Raw genomic sequence first — 20128 nt, 5'->3', positions numbered from 1 at the left:
CAAACTTTACCGTGGTACACGTTAAAGAAACCCAGGTGGTGAAAATTTTCGGAGGTTTCCATTATGACGTCTCTCATACTCATAATCATAAACCTAGGGGTCAGAGACCACGAGACCACTGCGGTGGGGCTACGACTACTACTTCTACTACTACTACATACATCGCGACGCACGACCCATGGCTTGAGGAGCTTTGACCCTAAAAGTTTCTGAGTTAGTCAATGCCGGCTTATCAGGCTCCAGAGCTGAACTCAGTCACACCCCAGCCTGATATTCCACGTGACATCGTTGAAGTTTGGCTGTTCCTTATTCTTTGTTGTTGTTTATGGGAGCTGAAAACCTTTCTGGCTTCTTTAGTGTGTTGATGTTGGGTAGAACGGTGTCGAGCGACGTTGGTGAGCGTCTTTCATATACGAATTGTGTGGCGTCATCCGCGCCGTTTTTGGCATGGATACGTTGTAACAAAAGGCACGCATGGAAGGTTGACATACCATTTCTTGTGTTCGGCGGTTTGCGTGCTAGTCAGCATGTTAGCGATGATCTTACTTAGACGCTCATTGTGGCCTTTTATCTGTGATTCACAGGTGTGATCTGTTGGTTGCTTCTTCGGTTGTGTCTCAGGATTGCTCACGTTGAATCAGCACTAAAAGGCTTAAATTATTTCGTGATTGTGACATCTAGGGCTCCGGTACAAAGGGAATGGTCTCAATGAAGACCTTTGTTATCTAGGTGGCACAATGTTTTGCAGAGCTGTTTTGGTATTGCGAGACGGGCAGTGGGCAGTTACGTTAATCCACGTTTCACTGCACGTTGACATATGGAAAGGCCCTAGCAAGTCTATGCCGATGTGCAAAAGTGTCGACAAGAGGGATCGACTGGCCTAAATCCTGCTGACCTTGTCCACGTTGTCTTGCGTTACTGCCAGTAACGAATTACGAAAAACAGGCACCTCGAAGGACGTAAAACAGAAGAGGCCCATGTACTGTACGATATCAGTGTACGATAACGCACAAGTGCACTCAAATCTGAGCAAACGGGCCTTGAAACCAGTAGAGCATGGCAATGTTGATACTTGTCCTAATAGACATATTCCTTTACAACTTCCTTCGTCTCTTTACGTATCGCAAAGTGCTCTTTTCCATCGAAGCTGTTTCACATTACTTTAGTTTTTTGCATATTTTATTTTCAGACCTACTTTCTGTTTTCTGTGTCCAGTTTGTAATTCTAAGCAGAAATTTGTCCACTGAGTTACTCACCAAAGCAATGTCATCAAGGCAATGTTTTGAGGTCCTGTACCACCTTTTTGCGTTTCATTTTCATGCACATCAACCACCCGCGACGCATACGCTCAAAGTAACAATCACATAGAAGTAGCTAGATAATTTGCAAGACTCGTCAGCTGACAAGAAATGTCAAAGTGGGAGTGCGATCACTCCGACACTGCGGAAACTTTGAAACCAAAAAAATTGAGTCTTGAGTGAGAAAGAAAGAAGTTAGGAGAAATATATGCCAAAGAAGGATGGCTATCAAGGGCACTAAGGTGGCGTAAGCTCGCAAGTTCTGAAGTTTGGTATTGTGGTAGACATACCTATTTCTACAAGCGCAAGTGGTCATACTTTTTGTTACTAGTGCCATTGTCCGCCATTGCCTTGTGAGCACGTTCTTCACTTTGTGTCTGGTGATCGTCTTCTGGTAAGCTCCAAAAACATTAAAAGCAATAATATTTGCTTCAGTACAAAAGACTGAATTAGGTAACAAATCGGTCAGGCTGGGATATAGTCATATCAGCAAGCACCAACGAAGACGGTACGAGCCAAAGAATGTACGATGTGCCTGTGGCAATCTCCCTTGACTGGCAATGTTTTTGATTAGCTCGGCATTGAAATTAAGCATTTGCCCCACTTGAACTTGCACGGGAAGCTGGACGGGGTGGTATTGGAGTAGAGACTAAAAAGAAGTATTGCAATACAGTATTCACTGAAGTGCACAGACGTGCACAACGGCTGCTCTAAGTAAACGTCTAGTAGCGTTAGTGCGAATATCAGTATTAAAATGAGTGTTTACACAATTTAGGCAAATACTGCCTATCATCCATGTTTCACAAAAGGCACACTCGTATATAAAATTATCTCTAACTTCAAACTGCCCGTACCGTAATCGTTCATGCTTCAAGTATATGTTATAGAAACATTCATGTCATCGCTGGAGGCTTTGTTAGTACTATAGTGACCTGTACTGGTGCACTGTAGCTTGAAGTTAATGTATTCTGATGAGAGTGATAGCCTTGCCTTGATGGCATCACCTTGAATGTTTTGTGTATGGCATCTTCCCTGTCTGAAATTACTTCTAATAATCACAAAGTTTCAGTAATTTCACACATGACATATGTTGCTTGTAATAAATTCGTTGTCTATAGCCAGTAGTTCTTGATTTTAGGCGCGGTTTTCAGAACAACCTTAGGAACAAGTGCGCTGAACATTAGCCTTGAACTGGCATTTCCGTGGAAAAATTGCAATAATTGGGTGTTGGTGCGCTAGGGGCCCCTCTGACACCTAACTGATATGGAGTGGTGAGTTAGTCTACAAGAAGACTGAAGGCAGAAAATCTTGGTGCGAATGTGCCTATGCCACTAGTCAGTGGACAGCGCTGTCGAATGAAATTATAAGTTGATAATCGGGTGTTATATTGCATTAATCGCGTGTTAATGGCGTGTTGACAATCGCGTGTTATGCGTCCTCCGCACTGAGTTTAGACACTCAGTGCGGAGGATGCACCTCTTTATTAATGTCATACGAATGCGAAGCCCGCAGGACAAGTCGGTGTGTTGGTAACGCTTCTTGGTGTGTCGATGTGAGTTAGTGCAATTATGTTTGTTGGAGCTCAGGTACTTTTAGTGCAAGCCCACAATGTATGTACTTGCATCACCACAATGTTGCGCAACGAAATATTGATGGCTAAGTGAGAATCTTCACATTTCGGAAGAAGGCGATGGCAGAAAACCCTTGTACATTGATGAAGAACGACCAGCATCTCTGGAAGGGGCTTTTTACTTATCCGCACGTTTTCAAATAAATCAACGTAATTGTTATTGTTGTGCCTCACCGCGGTGGTGTAGTGGCTAAGGTACTTCGCTGCTGACCCGCATGTCGCGGGTTGGAAATCCAGCTGTGTTAGCTGCATTTCCAATAGAGGCGCAAATGTCGTAGGCCCATGTGCTCAGATTTGGGTGGCCGTTAAAGAACCCCAGGTGGTCATAATTTAAGGAGGCCTTCGCTATGGTGTCTCTCGTAATCATATGGTGGTTTTGGGACGTGAAAGCCCACATATCAGTTGTTGTATTTGTATCGGGCGGTCAGAACTCTGATTTGCAATAAACGATGTCCTCGTCCTTTCATCGAGGAAGATGTATAGGGGACCCAGCACCTCGCTGCAGTTCTTTTGTGGGAACTCGTGACCAGATTGTACGTTTGACGCCGGCTTTCTGCTACTTCTTATGGCAAATAATGAAGGCTAGCGGTAACTTAGCCTTTGGTATTACGAACTTATAAGGTGACACAGCTGCTGGAATACTGGCTGTGCTCAATATATTCTTAGGTTCTTATTGTGGTAATGTTGATAGAGCTATGGGTGTGCCTGATTCTGCAGTGTGATGCTGTTATCTTCGTTTCATCGGCTTGCTTTGCATTTCGAAGAGTGCGTTGGGCTAATGAACAGAAAAACGGCGTGCGAAATGCCTTGTTGTTTTGCCGGTGATGAACCTATGAATATATGAGATATAGTTAGCTGTTTTATATTCAAGCAAAATTACACTGGGTTTACCGTAGAATGGCAGCAGGTTCATCAGTCACCAGTGAACAAATTACCGTTGATTTGTATGTGTGGGTGTGAGGGGGGGGGGGAGGGGTGTGCGTGTAGGTGCGTGCATATACGGATGCGCGAGCTTTATTGAGTATTCTAGCAATATTGCTTCCAGCTTGCGTAAGCTATAGAAGGGTCCTAAGTTTTCATGTTGCGCGTGAATTCATTATCTTAAAGTAACGTCCTAAAACAGCTGTTAGTCCCTCTGGTGTTCCCTGCGCGTGTTGTCGGGAACCATCCCAGTCACATTACAACAGTATTGTGGCCGCACATATTGATTCTCGACGCAGAAGCCGCCATACTACTGTACAATATCGCCTTTAAAAAGCTTCTAGCAACTCGGATTGATTTATCACAATGAACTAGAATCAATAGGTCTATTGAAACAGGCTACTGAACTCAAACAAAATCAATTCAAATAAAAAAAGATGTGGGCCAGCTTGGGCAAAAAAGTGAAACAATGCGATTTTGGAAAGACCAAGACCCATGTACAAGGCATATAGTCGGGAACACAAGCTTGCACAAATACTGGTTCAAAGCCAATAATTCAGGTTATGCACATGAAAGTAAATATTGTGAATATTTCCATAGAAATAATTGAAATATTCTCACCAAAAAGTCAAACCTACGCGGAGAATACACAAAACAACAAGCAAAAAGAAAGTTTTGTGACAATGGAAACCATTGTTTGCATAATAATTACGATCAAAATGCACAGAATATATATAAAAGAAAATAAGTACCGCAAGGCTATTGTAAATTAAAATAATTTTACACTATTGTAGCTAATGCTTTTTTCACTACAGTGTTCATTTTTCATGAGGCGACGTAAAAATAGTGTTCTCCTATATCTTTTATAGTGCAGTTTTCTATTTCTACTTCGCTACTCAGCAGATTGTTCAGTAATTCAGGCAAACAATACCGCAATATCTGTCTTTTAAGGAATTGTTCAAGAAATCTTGTTTTCACAGATTTCCACTTAAATTGATGAGATTTCTGAGATCATGTTGATTTGTTTGCAAAAGCTTTGTATTGTAAGGCTAATTTCCAGTGAAACATATTATATACAGGCACAACGTTGAAACAAAGAAATCTCTTGTTAGCACGTGATATGCAACGTTTTCCCTGGAACGAAAAGCCCAGTTTCGAAACATAAATATGTTATTATTGTTTCTCTCTGTGGTATTTCCCCACACCAGAAATCAGTAATTAATATTTGACAAGATAAGCGCATTTCGTTCGTTTTATCGATACTGGAAGATTGTGTCAAAACTTTGCTATTTTTAAACTAAAGAGCTCTTGGCAACACAACGCAATAGCTGGGTAAAGGGAAGCTGTTTTATTTAATTTGGTGCGTGACCGCACCTCAATGTTCAATAATTAAACTTCAAGAGCCCTGAATACGATTTCTTACACTATGGTAAGTAAATGGACTGGACCTGGTCGCGTAGGGTTTCGTAGGGTACAGCTGCGTATGTTTAGCTGTTAAAAGACGATAGTCTTTCTTGGGGACCTTCGACTGAAAAATTTTGGTCTGTCTGTCTGTCTGTCTGTCTGTCTGTCTGTCTGTCTGTCTGTCTGTCTGTCTGTCTGTCTGTCTGTATGTGTGTACGTTTGTCTGTTTGTCCGCCCTAACGATACCTCAAACGGCACCAAATGGCCAACCCCTTCCGCAGCGCCCACCATTATTGCTCAGGGTGTAGCGTTCGTTGTTGTGCGATTGTCAATTAAAAAGCAAATATTGCGCATATCTGAGATGCCATAACAACACGTTTATGTTTTGTATGTCTGCCTTTACACTAGAAGAGGCACACACAACTAACTCTCAGGACTGTAGCGTTTAGAGCGCTGCGCTGACAGTGCAACGCGATGCTCAAGGAGGTGTTTTCAACGCTTTGATACAAAGCCACGGTGGTGGCACCTGCCCGTCGCTTTGCATTCTACACCTTATCACCTCCGAGACTGGCGCGCATCTTTTTCCGCAGTCACGTGCGCTTTCGTTTTTGTAGACAACTGCCAGATAGCGCTTGTGTCTAGCGTGCCTAGATCCACTTCTTTGCCTCCACTACACGCTCGAGGCACTCTAACGCAGTGCCTTCAATATACCATTCACCAATTTTCTTGCGCAGAACATCAAACAAACATTTTGTTCACTCTCTCCAGACGCAAGACTATCATCTTTCGACAATATTTACAGTGTAACATGCAGATTGGGGCCAATTGTTTATTATAAGTTAATATTCTAGTCTTTCATATCCTTCGGTGGAGTACAAATATCTGGCGCTCTTTCCTTGAATACCACTGTAATCATTGTCGCTGTCATCTACGGTGCTTGCATATCTGTGAGGAATTAAAGTGGCTGAGAAACATCTATAATAAATAAAATTTTGAAAATTACCCACGATTTATTGGGATATGAGACCGAGGTCCTCTGCGTCGACGTCGAGTCATTTACCTCAGGTATATGCGGGTGCTTCAAACATACTCGCAGAAAAACTCTATACAGGCATCATGTAGCATAAGAGTTCGCATAAATCTATGTATTTTAGGGTGGTTTAGGAGCAGAATAACAAGAAAGGTTAAAATACCGAGTAATCATCACGCAACGTGATGGCGCAACGAGTGTGTCGTTCAGTGTTTTTCACCTACTCAATAAGGTTGACCCATATTTCGTTACATGATCTTCCACGCACAGCATCAACAAAGTCCACACAATACTTAACAGATGGTTAGTGGGCCCCGCGCTTATGTGTAAAAAGACGAACCTTAGTGGATTGGGTGCATTCGTATACCAGAAGCATCTTGATTAATGACGAATGCGAGACCTTGAAGAAAGCATAAATTTCAAAGACAGCTCCCCTTGCTGAAACATGCAGCTGCATTGCAAATTCGCATGAGAGTATGTCACATGAATTGGTTTAACTTTTTAAAGTTATTTCTTTGCGTACTTCAAAGCAGGAATTTCGCTGTGTGTTTCTGTTGGTCAGTGTGTCACACGTCTCAACGCGCAATACTGCACAACTCGGCAAAAGTTTCAGTACTGCCGAAACGCCCAGCCAGCCTGACATGCTTGCTCCATTAGTACCTGTGAAGATCGTCTATCAAAAAGCAAGTATCAAGCATATCTGAGGTAAACACACGGACTTGAGTATTAGGCCTGTGTTAATTTACATCTCGAATGCAGATATACGTAATTGTGAAGGCAGAAGTGTTTACTTTGCTGCACTAACAATGCAACGCTATAAAGAAAAAGAGGTTGTGTCTTAAGTTTTACTAAAGCGACATGGTTCTGCAACCTACCAGTGGCGTGCATTCTAGAAAACTTCCATTTCTAAAAACAATTGCCAGATTGTGTTCATACCTAACGGAGCGCCTCCTCACCAATCTTTTTACGCACAATGTAAAATGAACATTTTCTTCTCTGTATTCAGAAAGAAGACTGTCTTCTTTTGATGACAAGTGCCACCAAAGCACGCAGCTATGCAAGTATGCTTTATAAGTTTTCTTTTTTTTAAGCATTCCTAAAGAGGTCTCTATAGTATTTGTACTCCAATGCATGTTCTAATGTTCACTTGCTGTTACAATATTGTTGTTTAATGATAAAAATACCACGCTTTTGACCAACACTATAGGTATTGTAGTGTTAATTTCACCGTCCTCTGATCTGATGTTGTAAGTACAGTTTCAAATACATTTGACAGAAATAATATATAGCAACATTAATAAAGACATTATCTGAATGAGGATGAAATACTTGCCAAAGTTGGAATAGGTCCACTGACATCTCTAGGCCTTCGGGGAAACGCAGCCTGAAAATTACATAGCGCAAGAAATACGTCAAGCTGAAAAATAAAAGCAGTGTACAGCATAGAGCCAGAAAGATATTGCTTTACAGTGAAAACTGTTTCGAGATCGCAACAAGGGTCATGCGCAGTTGTCCGACGCCTTCACTGCAGTTGCGACCCCGCTGCAGTGTTTTTGTGGCTAAGGTACTCCGCTGCTGACCCGCAGGTTGCGGGATTGAATCCCGGCGGCGGCGGCTGTATTTCTGTTGGAGGCGGAATTGTTGTAGGCCTGCGCGCTCAAATTTGGGTGCACGTTAATCATATGGTGGTGTAGCGCCCCAGAATGCGGCCCTCGTCAAAGAAGTTGGCATTGGGCCACGCGGCGGGTGCAGCGTTATTGTAGAAAAATCATTTAGAAAACCGAACGCTGTCGGGGAGGGATCTTTCTCGTGTTAGCTCATACAGGTAATGGTGACCAAATAAAGAACACATAGCCCCGATCATCCGCATGGATCTTGCCAGCGCTACCACTAATGCTACCGGTCCTGACGCCCAAGAAGACGCCAGACCTAGCGGTGCTGCAGTCGCTGCGATTCACCATGTCAACGTGCCACCATTTTTGCCCAAAAACCCCAGCACATGGTTTCCGCAGGTCGAGGCGCACTTCCGTCTACGGCAAATCACCAGCCAACAAACAAGGTACTGGCAACTGGTGTCTTGTTTACCTTCGGGCGTAGCCGACGACTTAGCTGAAATGTCAGCGTCGCCGCACCCAAGGCATCCCTACGACATGTTGAAGAGAGCTATCATTTCCCACGAGTCTAAGTCCGAACACAGCAGACTTCAACAGCTCATCACGGCTACAGAGCTTGGTGATCGTCGCCCATCACAGCTCCTGCGACGCATACGCCAGCTTCTTGGCGGCCCCTCCGCCCCCCAAGAGGAGAAGCTGATACGTGAGTTGTTTCTCCAGCGCTTATGGGAGAGCATGGTCCCGATCCTCGTAGCTGCAGGAGATGTCCTAGTAGACACACTTGCTGAAATCGCTGACCGAGTGGCGGACTACTCGCGGGCACGTAGTTTCAATGCCGTTACCACATCGCCACTGGCCGCCGCTGCAGACCCGGTACTCACGAGCATCGAGAACCATTCGGAGGCTCTTGTCAGGCACCTCGATGACTTTGTACTTGAGCATCGTTGACCGTCACCCAGGTTTCTAATGCACAGTTGCTCCGCGACGCCCCCACGTTCTGCAAAACTTCGGCCAACCAACGCGCCGCGGGACGTCTCATCCTCGACCGTGTGCTGGTACCACCATCGATTCGGTGCATCTGCTCGCAAGTGAACTCGCCCGTGCTCCTGGTCGGGGAAATGCGACGACCGTCCACTAACGGCGGCAAGTGGAACTGGTCGAAAATCATGCCGCCTTTTCTATGTTTCTGATAATATCACTGGCGCTTGCTTCCTAATGGACGCAGCAGCCCAGGTTAGCATCATCCCGGCCACATTTGCAGATCGCCGTCGCAACGAACAGACCAGCTCACTCCAAGCGATCAAGAATTCCGCCATTCGAACATACGACCAAAGCCCTATTACACTTGACCTTCGACTACGCAGTACGTTCCTCTGGATTTTCAACTTTGCTGACGTCTCGCAAGCTGTTCTTGGAGCTTACATCCTCAGTTTTTTCAGCCTTGCTGTGGACATGCATACTCATCGTCTCAATGGTCTCAACACCTACCTCTCCATGAACGGTGTACTCTGCACTTCCTCGCTAACGGGACGCCGAGATATCAAGCCCGCTTCCACGTATGCAAAAATACTCGCCGACATTCCCAGCATGACGAAGCCGCACACCAGAGAGTCACCGGTGAAGCCTTTCATCACTCACCATATTGTGACCACTAAACTTTTCGTTTTTACACGACCCCGTCGACTATATGGAGAACGTGTCGCAATCGCCCACCGTGAATTTGAGCTCATGCTTGAACTCGGCATTCTGCAGCCTTTCTCCAGCAACTGGGTGTCGCCATTCTACATGGTGCTGAAGAAAGATCCTGGCGACTGGAGACCATGTGGGGATTACCACGCTCTCAATGCCCACACCTTATTAGACCGCTATCTACTTCGTCACATACAGGATTTTACGCAAGATTTGGCTGAGTGCACAATCTTCTCTAAGATTGACTTAGTGAAGGCCTACCATCAGATTCCTGTAAAACCCGTCAACAATCCGAAGATGGCCATCACCACCCCATTTGGTCTGTTTAAATATATAAGGATGCCTTTTGGATTGCGCCACTATGCACAGACCATTAAGCGCACCATGAACGAGGTCACGTGGGGTCTCAATTTTCTGTTAGCCTACCTTTATGACCTCCTTGTAGCAAGCTCATGTGGCCCTGAGCACGAAGCCCAGCTGCGCACCCTGTTCCACCGCCTGAATGATTACGGCCTCGTAATTAATCCCAATAATTGCTTCTTCGGCACCGCTACATTACAGTTCAAAGGCAGCCTTGTCACTACAAAAAAACCCAACCACTCGCCATCAAAAAGAAAGCTATTCAAGACTTTCCACCCCAGGCTTCAAAGAGACTCCGAGAATTTCTCGGCCTAATAAACATCTATCCCTGCTTTCTTTCAAAGTGTGCCGCATTCCTAAAGCCCTTGACCAAACTATTGACTAAAAAGAAAGACCGGACTGCACCACTGGAGTCAACCGAGGACGCTGCATATGCCTTCGACACTGCCAAGAAGGCTCCGGCAGATGCCATCATGCTCATACATCCTGTCCCTGATGCCCCAACTCATCTCAACACCGATGCATTCAGCGTTGCAGCTGGCGCCGTTCTCGAGCAGCATGTATTAGGTTGGCAGCACCTTGGTTTCTTTCTCGCAAAACCTGAAGCCACCAAAGGCAAAATACAGTACATTTCCCCGAGAACTAGTCGCGGTACACCTCGCCATCAACAGTTTCGTCATTTATTGGAGGGCCGGGACTTTTGCGTCGTTACAGACCACAAGCCCTGACGTTTACCTTCCATTGCAATCGCAGCAGTTTTACTGCATGGGAGATACGTGAATTGTGCTTTATTTCCGAAGTAACTTTGGTTCTCAGACACGTACATGGGCAGGAAAATGCTGCTGCTGATGCACTATCCCGCATCAATGCCTTGTCAACCCAGCCACCACTAGACATGGAAGAGCTAGCAGCTGGCCAAAGCAACGATCCTGAGCTGCATAGTCTTCGTTCTTCATCCACGTCTCTTTAAATTACGTGGTGGCCGCTTCCGTTTTCTACCTCAATATTAACGTGTGAAATGTCTATTATTGTCCCTTGACTCTTCGTGCCTTCAGCTTTTCGTCGTGCAATTTTCGATCAATTGCACAACATGAGTCATTCTGGTATTCGTGCGACCCAGAAGCTAGTCACATTTCGTTTCCTTTGGCCAAGCATCAATGCTGATGTGCGACGCTGGGCGCGAAACTGCCTTGAGTGCCAGCGGGTTAAAGTTCCCCGTCAGACAATCTTGGCAACATCCGCCTTTCGGCCTCCAGACGCAAGGTTTCCCCACGTCCATTCCGACATCGTCGGCCCGATTCCGTCATCGCATGGAGCCTGTTACCTGCTGACATGTGTGGATCGCTTCACCATGTGGCCGGAAGCGTTTCCAATTTCCGACATTACAGCACCAACAGTTGCCAAAGCTTTCACAAAGGGCTGGGTGTCGCGCTTCAGATGCCCTTCTGTCGTCACCACTGATTGTGGTCGTGAATTTTAATCAGCCCTTTTCACCGCATTCGCCAATATCCAGGGCATTCGACACTCATCCAACTGCCTACCATCCTTCCGCCAATAGCATAGTCGAACGGCTTCATCGGCAATTAAAACCTGCCCCCAATGCTCACCAGCCAAGGGAACGTTGGCTCGACCACCTCCCCTGCGTACTTTTGGGCATCCGATCAGCATTGAAAGTGGATCTCGGCTGCTCATCGTCCGAACTAGTCTATGGCGTCTTCCTGCGTCTTCCAGGAGAATTCTCGGAGCCATAATTGCGACCTTCCACTCACGATGCCTCCACGTACACTCGAGAGATGCACACCACGTTTCGGGAACTTGCTCGTGTGATTTCTGCCGACTGACTCTCCCAGTCTGTTTTCGTCAGCCAGGATCTGCATGACTGCAGTCACGTCTTCGTTAGGCGTGACCGAATACGGCCATCACTCCCACCAGCCTATGATGGCCCATTCCGCGTACTCGATGCTACACCTAAGACGCTCACGCTGGACTAAAAGGCCGTGAAGACGTCGTGGCTGCTGACCAACTGAAACCTGCATATATCGCCGCTCTCGCAGCCACGGGATTTCGATCTTTTCTTAATGCCCACGTCCAAGCATGTTCACTGGGTGACTCCTGTGGTGACTCCTACGGCGCTCGCTCCACGGGAGCAAGGGGGGAGCCCTGCAGCATCCCAGAATGCGGCGCTCGTCAAAGAAGTAGAAATTGGCATTGGGCTGCGCGGTGGGTGCAGCACGATAATAAAAAAGTCAGTTCGAAAACCGAACGCTGTCGGGGCCAGATCTTTCTCGTGTTAGCACCGACAGTGGTTTTGAGACGTCAAACACCACTTATCAATCAATCAATCCGCCGAGCCGCCGGTATGTGAAACCAGAACGTGCGACATTAAAAGAAAGACCTACCGTCGAAGACATAGTGGGGCTCGAATACCGGTTTCCTAGGTGCCAGCCTAGTATTCTACCACTGAGCTGCGCTGGCGCTTGTGACCTATTGGAAAATATCGCACCAAGGTCACAGTGGGTCCCGATGCTGGGTCCCCTGGGTGCCAGCCAAGTATTCTACCACTGAGATGAACTGGCACTTGTTACTTGTTGGCCAAATTGTCTTTTGCAGGCTTTACGTCGGAACTGCAATCGCGTTAAGGGAACTTATAATGCGTTTTAAAACAGCGGAAAAACAACCAGTTGTTGAGCAAGGAGGAGGAGGAATAAATGAGCAATGCAAAAAAACGTAACGAGTGGGCCATCCAATGCTCCAAACAATTAACAAAGCAGTTCTTTACCTATCAAGGGCGGCGCATACTACTTCAGCCATAATTTCCCATCGTCGTCAGCCACTGCATGAACAATTGGCACAAAATTCTTTGCACGTGCTTAGCGGATACAACGTTTAAAGAATAATGACAATAAATAGCACAGCGAAAGCCATCATACAACCCCAAAGTTTATTATTAATGCCCTAGTGGACATCAAGCTAGTCTGCTTGCAGTAGTTACCAATGAGTGTTCTGAAAAGGCTATAAAAAGGCGCTCTTCTAGCGTTCGCTATGACTGTGCTGCGCTTTCCGCACAGGCCTGGTGTTGTTTTCTGTAATGCAGATCGTTAACACAAGCAAGAATTATCCAGCTGTCGAAATTGGCAAGAGTTACAATGCACATAAATTCTTCAGTACAAGGTCCCTACTCAACAGCGAATTCTTTGCTTTGAGTGAAAAAAGGGCCAACTAATCTACAATAAAACTATTTATTAAGCGTCCATTTTTCGTAAGGCCTACTTGTCTTCAAAATTACTTCTTTAGATGCCACCCTCTTCAATTAACACGAGCGAAGTACTCGGACAAAGAATGCCGCCCCCAGGACTAGTCAGTGGCAAGAGTCATCTATGGAAGCCAAGCGTGGAGGCTGCTAATATAGCATAAACACTCTGTTGCTAAGACCACTGCTTACAGGTAGTGGTGTTATAAATAGTGTCGCGATAATTTTACAGTGTGGTTGATGTAAGGTGGGTCAGGCTGAATTTCAAGACAACGTTACAAACCTATGTGATATAAAGTGAGAAAAACTTCCAGATAAGTTCAGTAAGCTGAGGCTTATGAAAGTAAAATGAAAATGGTGACGTTGTTTTGATGTCACCATCATGTCAAGAAAATTCACTTATCCAGGCGCATGATTGAAGGCTGATTCTCACAGTTATATGCACAGTTTCCACAATCTGGACGCCTCCATAATTTCACAAAGGGGTCCAATAGCATTGCAGATGAGATGCTTGGTAGTGGCTGAACCTCGCTCACTACGCATTTGTGTAAGAAGAGGCCAATCATGTGTGCTACAGTGGTACGTTAATTCTAAGCTTATCTAGAATGCTTCGCATAGTTGTCGTGATAGAAGTTCGCCTCGATTGATTGACCTGTTAAGCCACTGCAAGCTCTTCTGTGGCATTGTGAAGTTGGCGACAGAACAATGCACCTACTTCCAACTGTATGTTTTTATATGGCAAGATGGCAAGCTGAGCCGGTCTTTCTACGATCATGCTTATATTTCAGTTAGGCGCACTGAAAAACATGGACAAGGTTGGGTAGACAGGACGGCGCGTAACATAAATTTTCAAACAGACGTAGCACACTTATGTTGACCAAGTGCGTAGTCGCTAGGCGCAATGCCTAGGTTCACAAATCAAAATAAATGAAACAATGTCTTGACCATTATTCATTCAGTCAATCAATCAATCAAGTGTATGTATGCATATATCTATCTATTTTTATGTTTATATGTCAATTTACCTATCTACGTATCTACCTATAAATCTGGCTATCCAGCCTTGTTCTAAGATTTACAACACAGCTGCAAGAAGGCCTGATTAGGTGCACACCTATCAGCTGCACTGCTTTTTTAGAATCGCACCTCTATGGCAGGCCGCGGTAATCTAGGGCAGGCCACATTATATTCTGTAGATCAGTTAGGCCATTGTATCTTGATCATAGGAGTTAAGGCTCTCTGTAGTGGTACTAGCAGTGCAAGTACTGGCAGTAGTGGGAGTTGTAGTAGTAGTAATCGTAGTAGTAGTAATCGTAGTAGTATAAATGACAAGAGCATAAAGTACTATAAGCAGCACACGAAGAAAATGGCAGTAACAAATGAATGTTCAACATGCCTCACTGGTCTTCCGCTGCTAGCATCAAGTTCCTTTGGCTGGACATTATGAAACACTTACCCCACTTGGACCAGCAATAGGACTTGTGGGGCTTGATGGCCGCGGAGACTGAAAAGAGTAAAGCATGACAATCTTGGTACTTGTCTTAATAGACATATTTTTTACAACTTCCTTCGCCTCTTAACCCATCGCAAATTGCTCTCTCCTGGGAAAGCTGTTGTACATTACTTTAGCTTTTGGAATATTTATTTTGAGACCTACTTTTCTGCTTCGCACGCCCAGTTCTGCAATCTCAAGCTCAAATTCGTCCCCTGATTTACTTATCAAGGCCTGTTTCACCTTTCTGCGTTTAATTTTCCAACTGTAACCACCCGCGACGTATACGCTCAAAGTAACATTAACATAGGAGTAGCCGAATAATTCGCAAGACAGGTGCGCACCATTTGTTCGTTGACAGGAAACGTCAAAGTGTGAGCGTGACCACTACGAAATAGCGGACTTTTTTAAACCAAAAACGTCCACTTTAAGTGAGACAGGAAGAAGGTAGGAGAGAATATACGCCTGAGAAGTACAGTCATCAAGAGCATTAAGGCGGCCTAAGCTCGCAAGTTCAGAAGTTCGGTATGGAGGTAGACATATGTAATTCTCCAAGTGGAAGTCGTCGTACTTGTTTATTACCAGTGAGATTGTCCACCATTGCCTGGTGAGTAGGTTCTTCACTTTGAGTCTGGTGGACCTCATCTGGTGAGCTATAGAAACATCAAAGCTAATTTTTTGCCTCAGGATAAAAGACTGAATTAGGAGCGAATCGGCCAAGCTAGGAAAGAGTCATATAAGCAAGCACCGAGGCACCCCTACAGTTTGTATAGCTAACCAATATTATCTAAATACGCGAGTAAATGCTTTTTCGCTTGCCTCTGTTGCGCGAAGCTGGGGAAAAGGCTCAGGACACATTCAACTGATAAAGTTCTTTGGGTTAACAGATGATTGCAGTGTTCATACAGCACACGCTCATCGGCACACGCTCGGCACTCAAACAGGGTATGTTTTACAGTTTCTATGGAGCCACAGTTATCGTAGTATGGACCGTCTACTTGACCGAAGCGTTACCGTAAATTGTTTCCATAAGCGCTGTTCAGCCAGAGACGGTGATAGAGACTTTCCGAGGTGTCGAGGGATTTGGGATGGGATACTAGTCCTTAGATGTGGGTCGATAGAGTAGAAGAAAGCATAACGATGTGTCGGGAGATTTTAAAGCCTCTTCTTTTCTTCGGAAGCAAGCCTTTTAGCAAGCTGACAAGCATCTGATTTAGTGAAATACGTTCGCCTGTAATTTTGCCGTTGAAGTCTTTGCGGGCTGCTTCATATGCTTTCTCATTGGCCAGTATACCACACCGAGCCAGTATTCATTGAAATGATGTATCGTGACCCGCGATAATAGACAAGTGGTGTAAGTATGTTATATCAATTGAAATCGGATGATAGTTTGGCTTCTTTAGGAGGCAAACTGTTATTTGTAGAGCTCCCTTAGAGTCGGTGAAGATCACCCATTGGTTCGACGTTTGACATAAGATGTAGAGGACTGCTTCTGTAATTCCATGAAGTTCTGCTGTCATTGATCATGTCCTGCGTTGAAGCGGATATGATAAACTTTGTCCTGTATGAAGAACATAGAGGCCATATGACGAGAACTTCTGAGTAGTTGAGGCGTCAGTATAAATATGAGAGTTTTGAGTGTAATTCTGGGCTAAGTAGAAGAGAGTTGTCTGCAGCAGTGTCTTCTGTGCAAGACCTCTTTTCGTTTCATTTATTCCTGTGATACACTGTTTAATATTAAGAGTTGAAAGCGTCCACGGAGGCTATATTGTAAACGTGAACTTCTTCGGTTGTCTAATAGCAGTAAGTTCCTGCATTTGCACAGCATGGCCGAATCCTGAATATCTGTGGGTGAGATGTATGCGGTACAAAAAGTGCTTTTTTTTCCTGTGACATGCCGGAAGTGAGTGCACAATATTTCATGAGGGCAGATGACATGTAGCGGAAGATATCCTGCTTCTGCTACAGTTCTCAAGCCCCATGAGCTCTTCGGAAGGCCTAGACAGATTCGTAGGCAATTGTTTCTTGCAGCCTCTAAAGTTCCCTTGTCAGTTGGTGATAATCGGGGAAGCGCCTGTAGGCAATAACGCAAGGTTCCTTCAATATACGCTTTCTGAAACAGGATCATTGATCCGCACCTGTATCCTCAGCGTGTTCCCACCATGAATTTGGAGAGTTGTGATGCTGAAGGTATTCTCGCTTGAAGTTTCTTCACCTGAGGAGACCAGGAAAGACTTCTGTCGATGACTATTCCAAGATATTGCTCAGATTGTTCATTGGTCAGTGGCTGGCCACTGAGGAGGAGCGGGCTTTTGGTCAATTTTTTTTTTCGTGAGTGCGATGGCTGTGCTCTTTTCTGGAGTAAAGTGCACACTTCTAGAAGCCGAATACGCGGAGAGGTTCTGTAGAGCTTTTTCAAGGCGTTGTTTGGTAACAAAACGCGAACCTTGCACTCCAGATACATATACCGTCGGCATAAAATATCATGTGCACTCCTCGTGGCAATATTCTTGTTATCTGTATCAAGGTTATGTTGAAAAGGAGTGGACTGAACACTGCACACTTGGGTAGGCCCTTCTCTTCTGCGTAGAACTGCGTGGAATAGTTTGGAGTTCACATATATATTTTCCGTTCTTTTAAATTGCTCTCAATCCATATCATGCTGTCAGCAGACATCCCTACCTAAGAGACAGAAAAATGTATGTAGATTTACTTTTTTGTCAATTTAATTTCTAATACTTTTTCTCTCTCTCTTCTTTTTTTTCAGTCCCAAATCCTCTTCCACGCGCAGAGTATTAAGTAAGCGACAAACACACGAATTTAAATTATCTGCTTTTCAATAAAGAGTTTTCTCTCTCAAAGCAAGCACCAACAGAACATGGTACCAGCCAAATATTGTACGACGCACCTTTGTCAATCTTTCTTGACTGACATCATGTTTTGATTCGCTCGGCATAATGAATAAAGCACTTACCCCACTTGGACTAGCAGGAAAAGTTTGGTGGGTTAATGGAGGCTGAGACTGAAAAAAACGTGTACCAATACAATTTTCACTCAAATGCACAGACGCGCATAACGTCTGCTGTAAGTGTATGACTAGTAGCAGAAGTGGTAATATGACTATCACTATTACTAACAGAAGTATTACCATCATTTTAGCTACTACCGCCCATCATTCATATTTCACAAAAGACACAATCGTATTTCAGAAGATATCGAGCTGCTAACTTCCAGTTCCGTAATGGTTCATCCCTCAACCATAAATTATTGAAACATTCATGTCATCGCTAGAGGCCTCATGATTACTACAATGGCCAGTACTGGTGCACTGTAGCTTTAAGTCAATGTAAAATGTGAGACTGGTAGCTTTGCCTAGATTACATCACCTTGAACGTTTTGAGTTATGGCGCTTGGTATGTCTGAAATGACTTCTATTAATCACAAAATTTCAGTGATTTCACACGTGAGCTGTGTTGCTAGAAATATTTCATCGGTTGCCACTAGTTCTTAATTTTAGGTGTGGTTTTCTGAAAAACCTTAAGAACAATTGTGATTAACATCAGCCTTGAAGTAGTAATCCCGTTGAAACATTTCAATAATTGAGTGTTGGTGCACTAAGGGCCGCTCTGATGCCGAACTGATATGGAATGGTGAGTTCACATGCAAGAACAGTTAGGGTGGAGAAACGCGGCGCGAATCTGCGTATGTCACTAGTCTGTTGACAGCGTTGTCTAATGGAATGAGAAGTTGACAATTGCGTCTTATAGTTTTAGAAACTCAGTGCGGAGGATGCGTCTCTTGATTAGTACCATATTTTTGCGAAGTCCATAGAACAACTTGGCGTGTTGATAAAGATTTTTGGTGTGCCGATCTGAGAAAGTGGTACTATGTTTTATGGAGCTCGGGGGCTTTTACTGCATGCACGGTATGTATGTACTTGCATCAACACCATGCCGCGTAAAAACATAGACGGCTAAGGGGAAACCTTTATATTTTGATGATAGAAATTTGCAGACAACTCCTGTACACTGTTAAAGAACTACCAATCTCTATGTAAGGGGATTTTTACTTATCGCACGTTTTTTTTTCAAATCAACGTAGTTCTTATTGGTGTGTCCGGCAGTAAGAACTGTGTTCTGTAACAAACGAGCTCCTCATCCTTTCTTCAAGGAAGAAACCTGGGCGACTCAGCACCTAGCCGCAGTCCCTTCTGTGGGAACTCGCGACCAAGTCGTATGTTTGACGCCGGCTTTCTGCTACTTCGTATGGTGACATATCGAAAGCTAGGGGTAACTTAGGCTTCGGTATCACGAACGTATCAGGCGAAACAGCTGCTGGGATGGTGGCTGTTATCGAAGAATGGATAATTCCGCAACGTGGTAAGAAAAATAGTGCCAGTGGTGTGCCTGTTGCTGCAGCGTGATGCTGTTATCTTCGTTGCACCGGCTTGCTTCACAACTCTACGGCTGCGTTGGGCTCATGCACGAAAAAAAAACGGTGCACGAAATGCCTTGTTGTTTTGTCGTTGATGACCCTACGAATGAATACTTGAAATATAGGTGCTTTCAGTTCTAACAAAATCACACTGGATGTACCGTGGAATGGCAGCAGGTTCATCAGTCACTGGTTAACGAATCACCAGTGATTTTAAGCGTGAGTGTGAGAGGGGGGGTGCGTGTGTGTGGGTGCGTGTATATGCGGGTGCGTGAACTTTATTGAGCATTCTACCATTTTTGGTTACAGTTTGCATAGGCTCTACAATGGTCCTAACTTCTCGTGTTGTGCGCGAATTCGATATATATTTAGACCGTCCTCAAACAACATTGAGTGCCGCGCTAGTTTCCTGCGCTGGTTGATCGTAAACCCTCCCTGTCACATTATAACAATAATTCTGCCGCATATAGTGATATTAGACGCAGAAGCCACAGTATTACTGAACACTGTCGCCTTTAATTATTGCTTATAGCAACTCGGGCTGATTTAGCACAAAGCAGCAGAATCAAAAAGTCGTTTGAAATAGGCTACTGGACACAAATTAACTCAAATCAAAGTTTATTTAAATCTTCAAAGATGCGGGCAAGCTTGGGCAAAAAGTGTAACAATTCGCTTTACGAAAGCCCAAGCCCTCATGTACAAGGCACACAGTAGAGAACACAAGCGTGTACAAATACTTTTTAAAAGCCAATAATTCGCGTTAAACACATGAAAGTCAAAGTATCGGGAGTATTTTTATAAAAACTAGTTTAAATACTGTCGCCGAAAATTCAAGCCAACGCGGTGAATAGAGAAACAAAAAACAAGCGATAAGAAGTTATAGTGACAATTGAAATAATTGTCTGCATAATATTTATTCTCAAAATGCACAGAATATGTATGAATGTAAATAAGAACTACGACTCAATCGTAAACCAAAATAGTTTTCCATTAGTGAATGAAAATAT

General features: G+C 44.4%; 1 protein-coding gene across 1 annotated transcript in view; it reads right to left on the bottom strand.

The window, feature by feature from the left end:
• The window catches only part of LOC142765966 (uncharacterized), a 135948-nt gene that overhangs the window by 54644 nt on the left and 61176 nt on the right, over positions 1 to 20128 (bottom strand). Inside the window, exons 9-11 of the mRNA XM_075867774.1 lie at positions 17662 to 17709; positions 14652 to 14699; positions 7617 to 7667 (exon numbers count right to left, since the gene is read on the bottom strand). Coding sequence (XP_075723889.1) covers positions 7617 to 7667; positions 14652 to 14699; positions 17662 to 17709 — 147 coding nt within the window. The remainder of the gene's footprint in view (positions 1 to 7616; positions 7668 to 14651; positions 14700 to 17661; positions 17710 to 20128) is intronic.

Source organism: Rhipicephalus microplus, chromosome 6, assembly GCF_043290135.1.
Source record: "Rhipicephalus microplus isolate Deutch F79 chromosome 6, USDA_Rmic, whole genome shotgun sequence".
Lineage (NCBI taxonomy): Eukaryota > Metazoa > Arthropoda > Arachnida > Ixodida > Ixodidae > Rhipicephalus > Rhipicephalus microplus.
The sequence above is the reverse complement of the archived record's forward strand: the minus strand, read 5'-3'. Positions and strand labels throughout refer to the sequence as shown.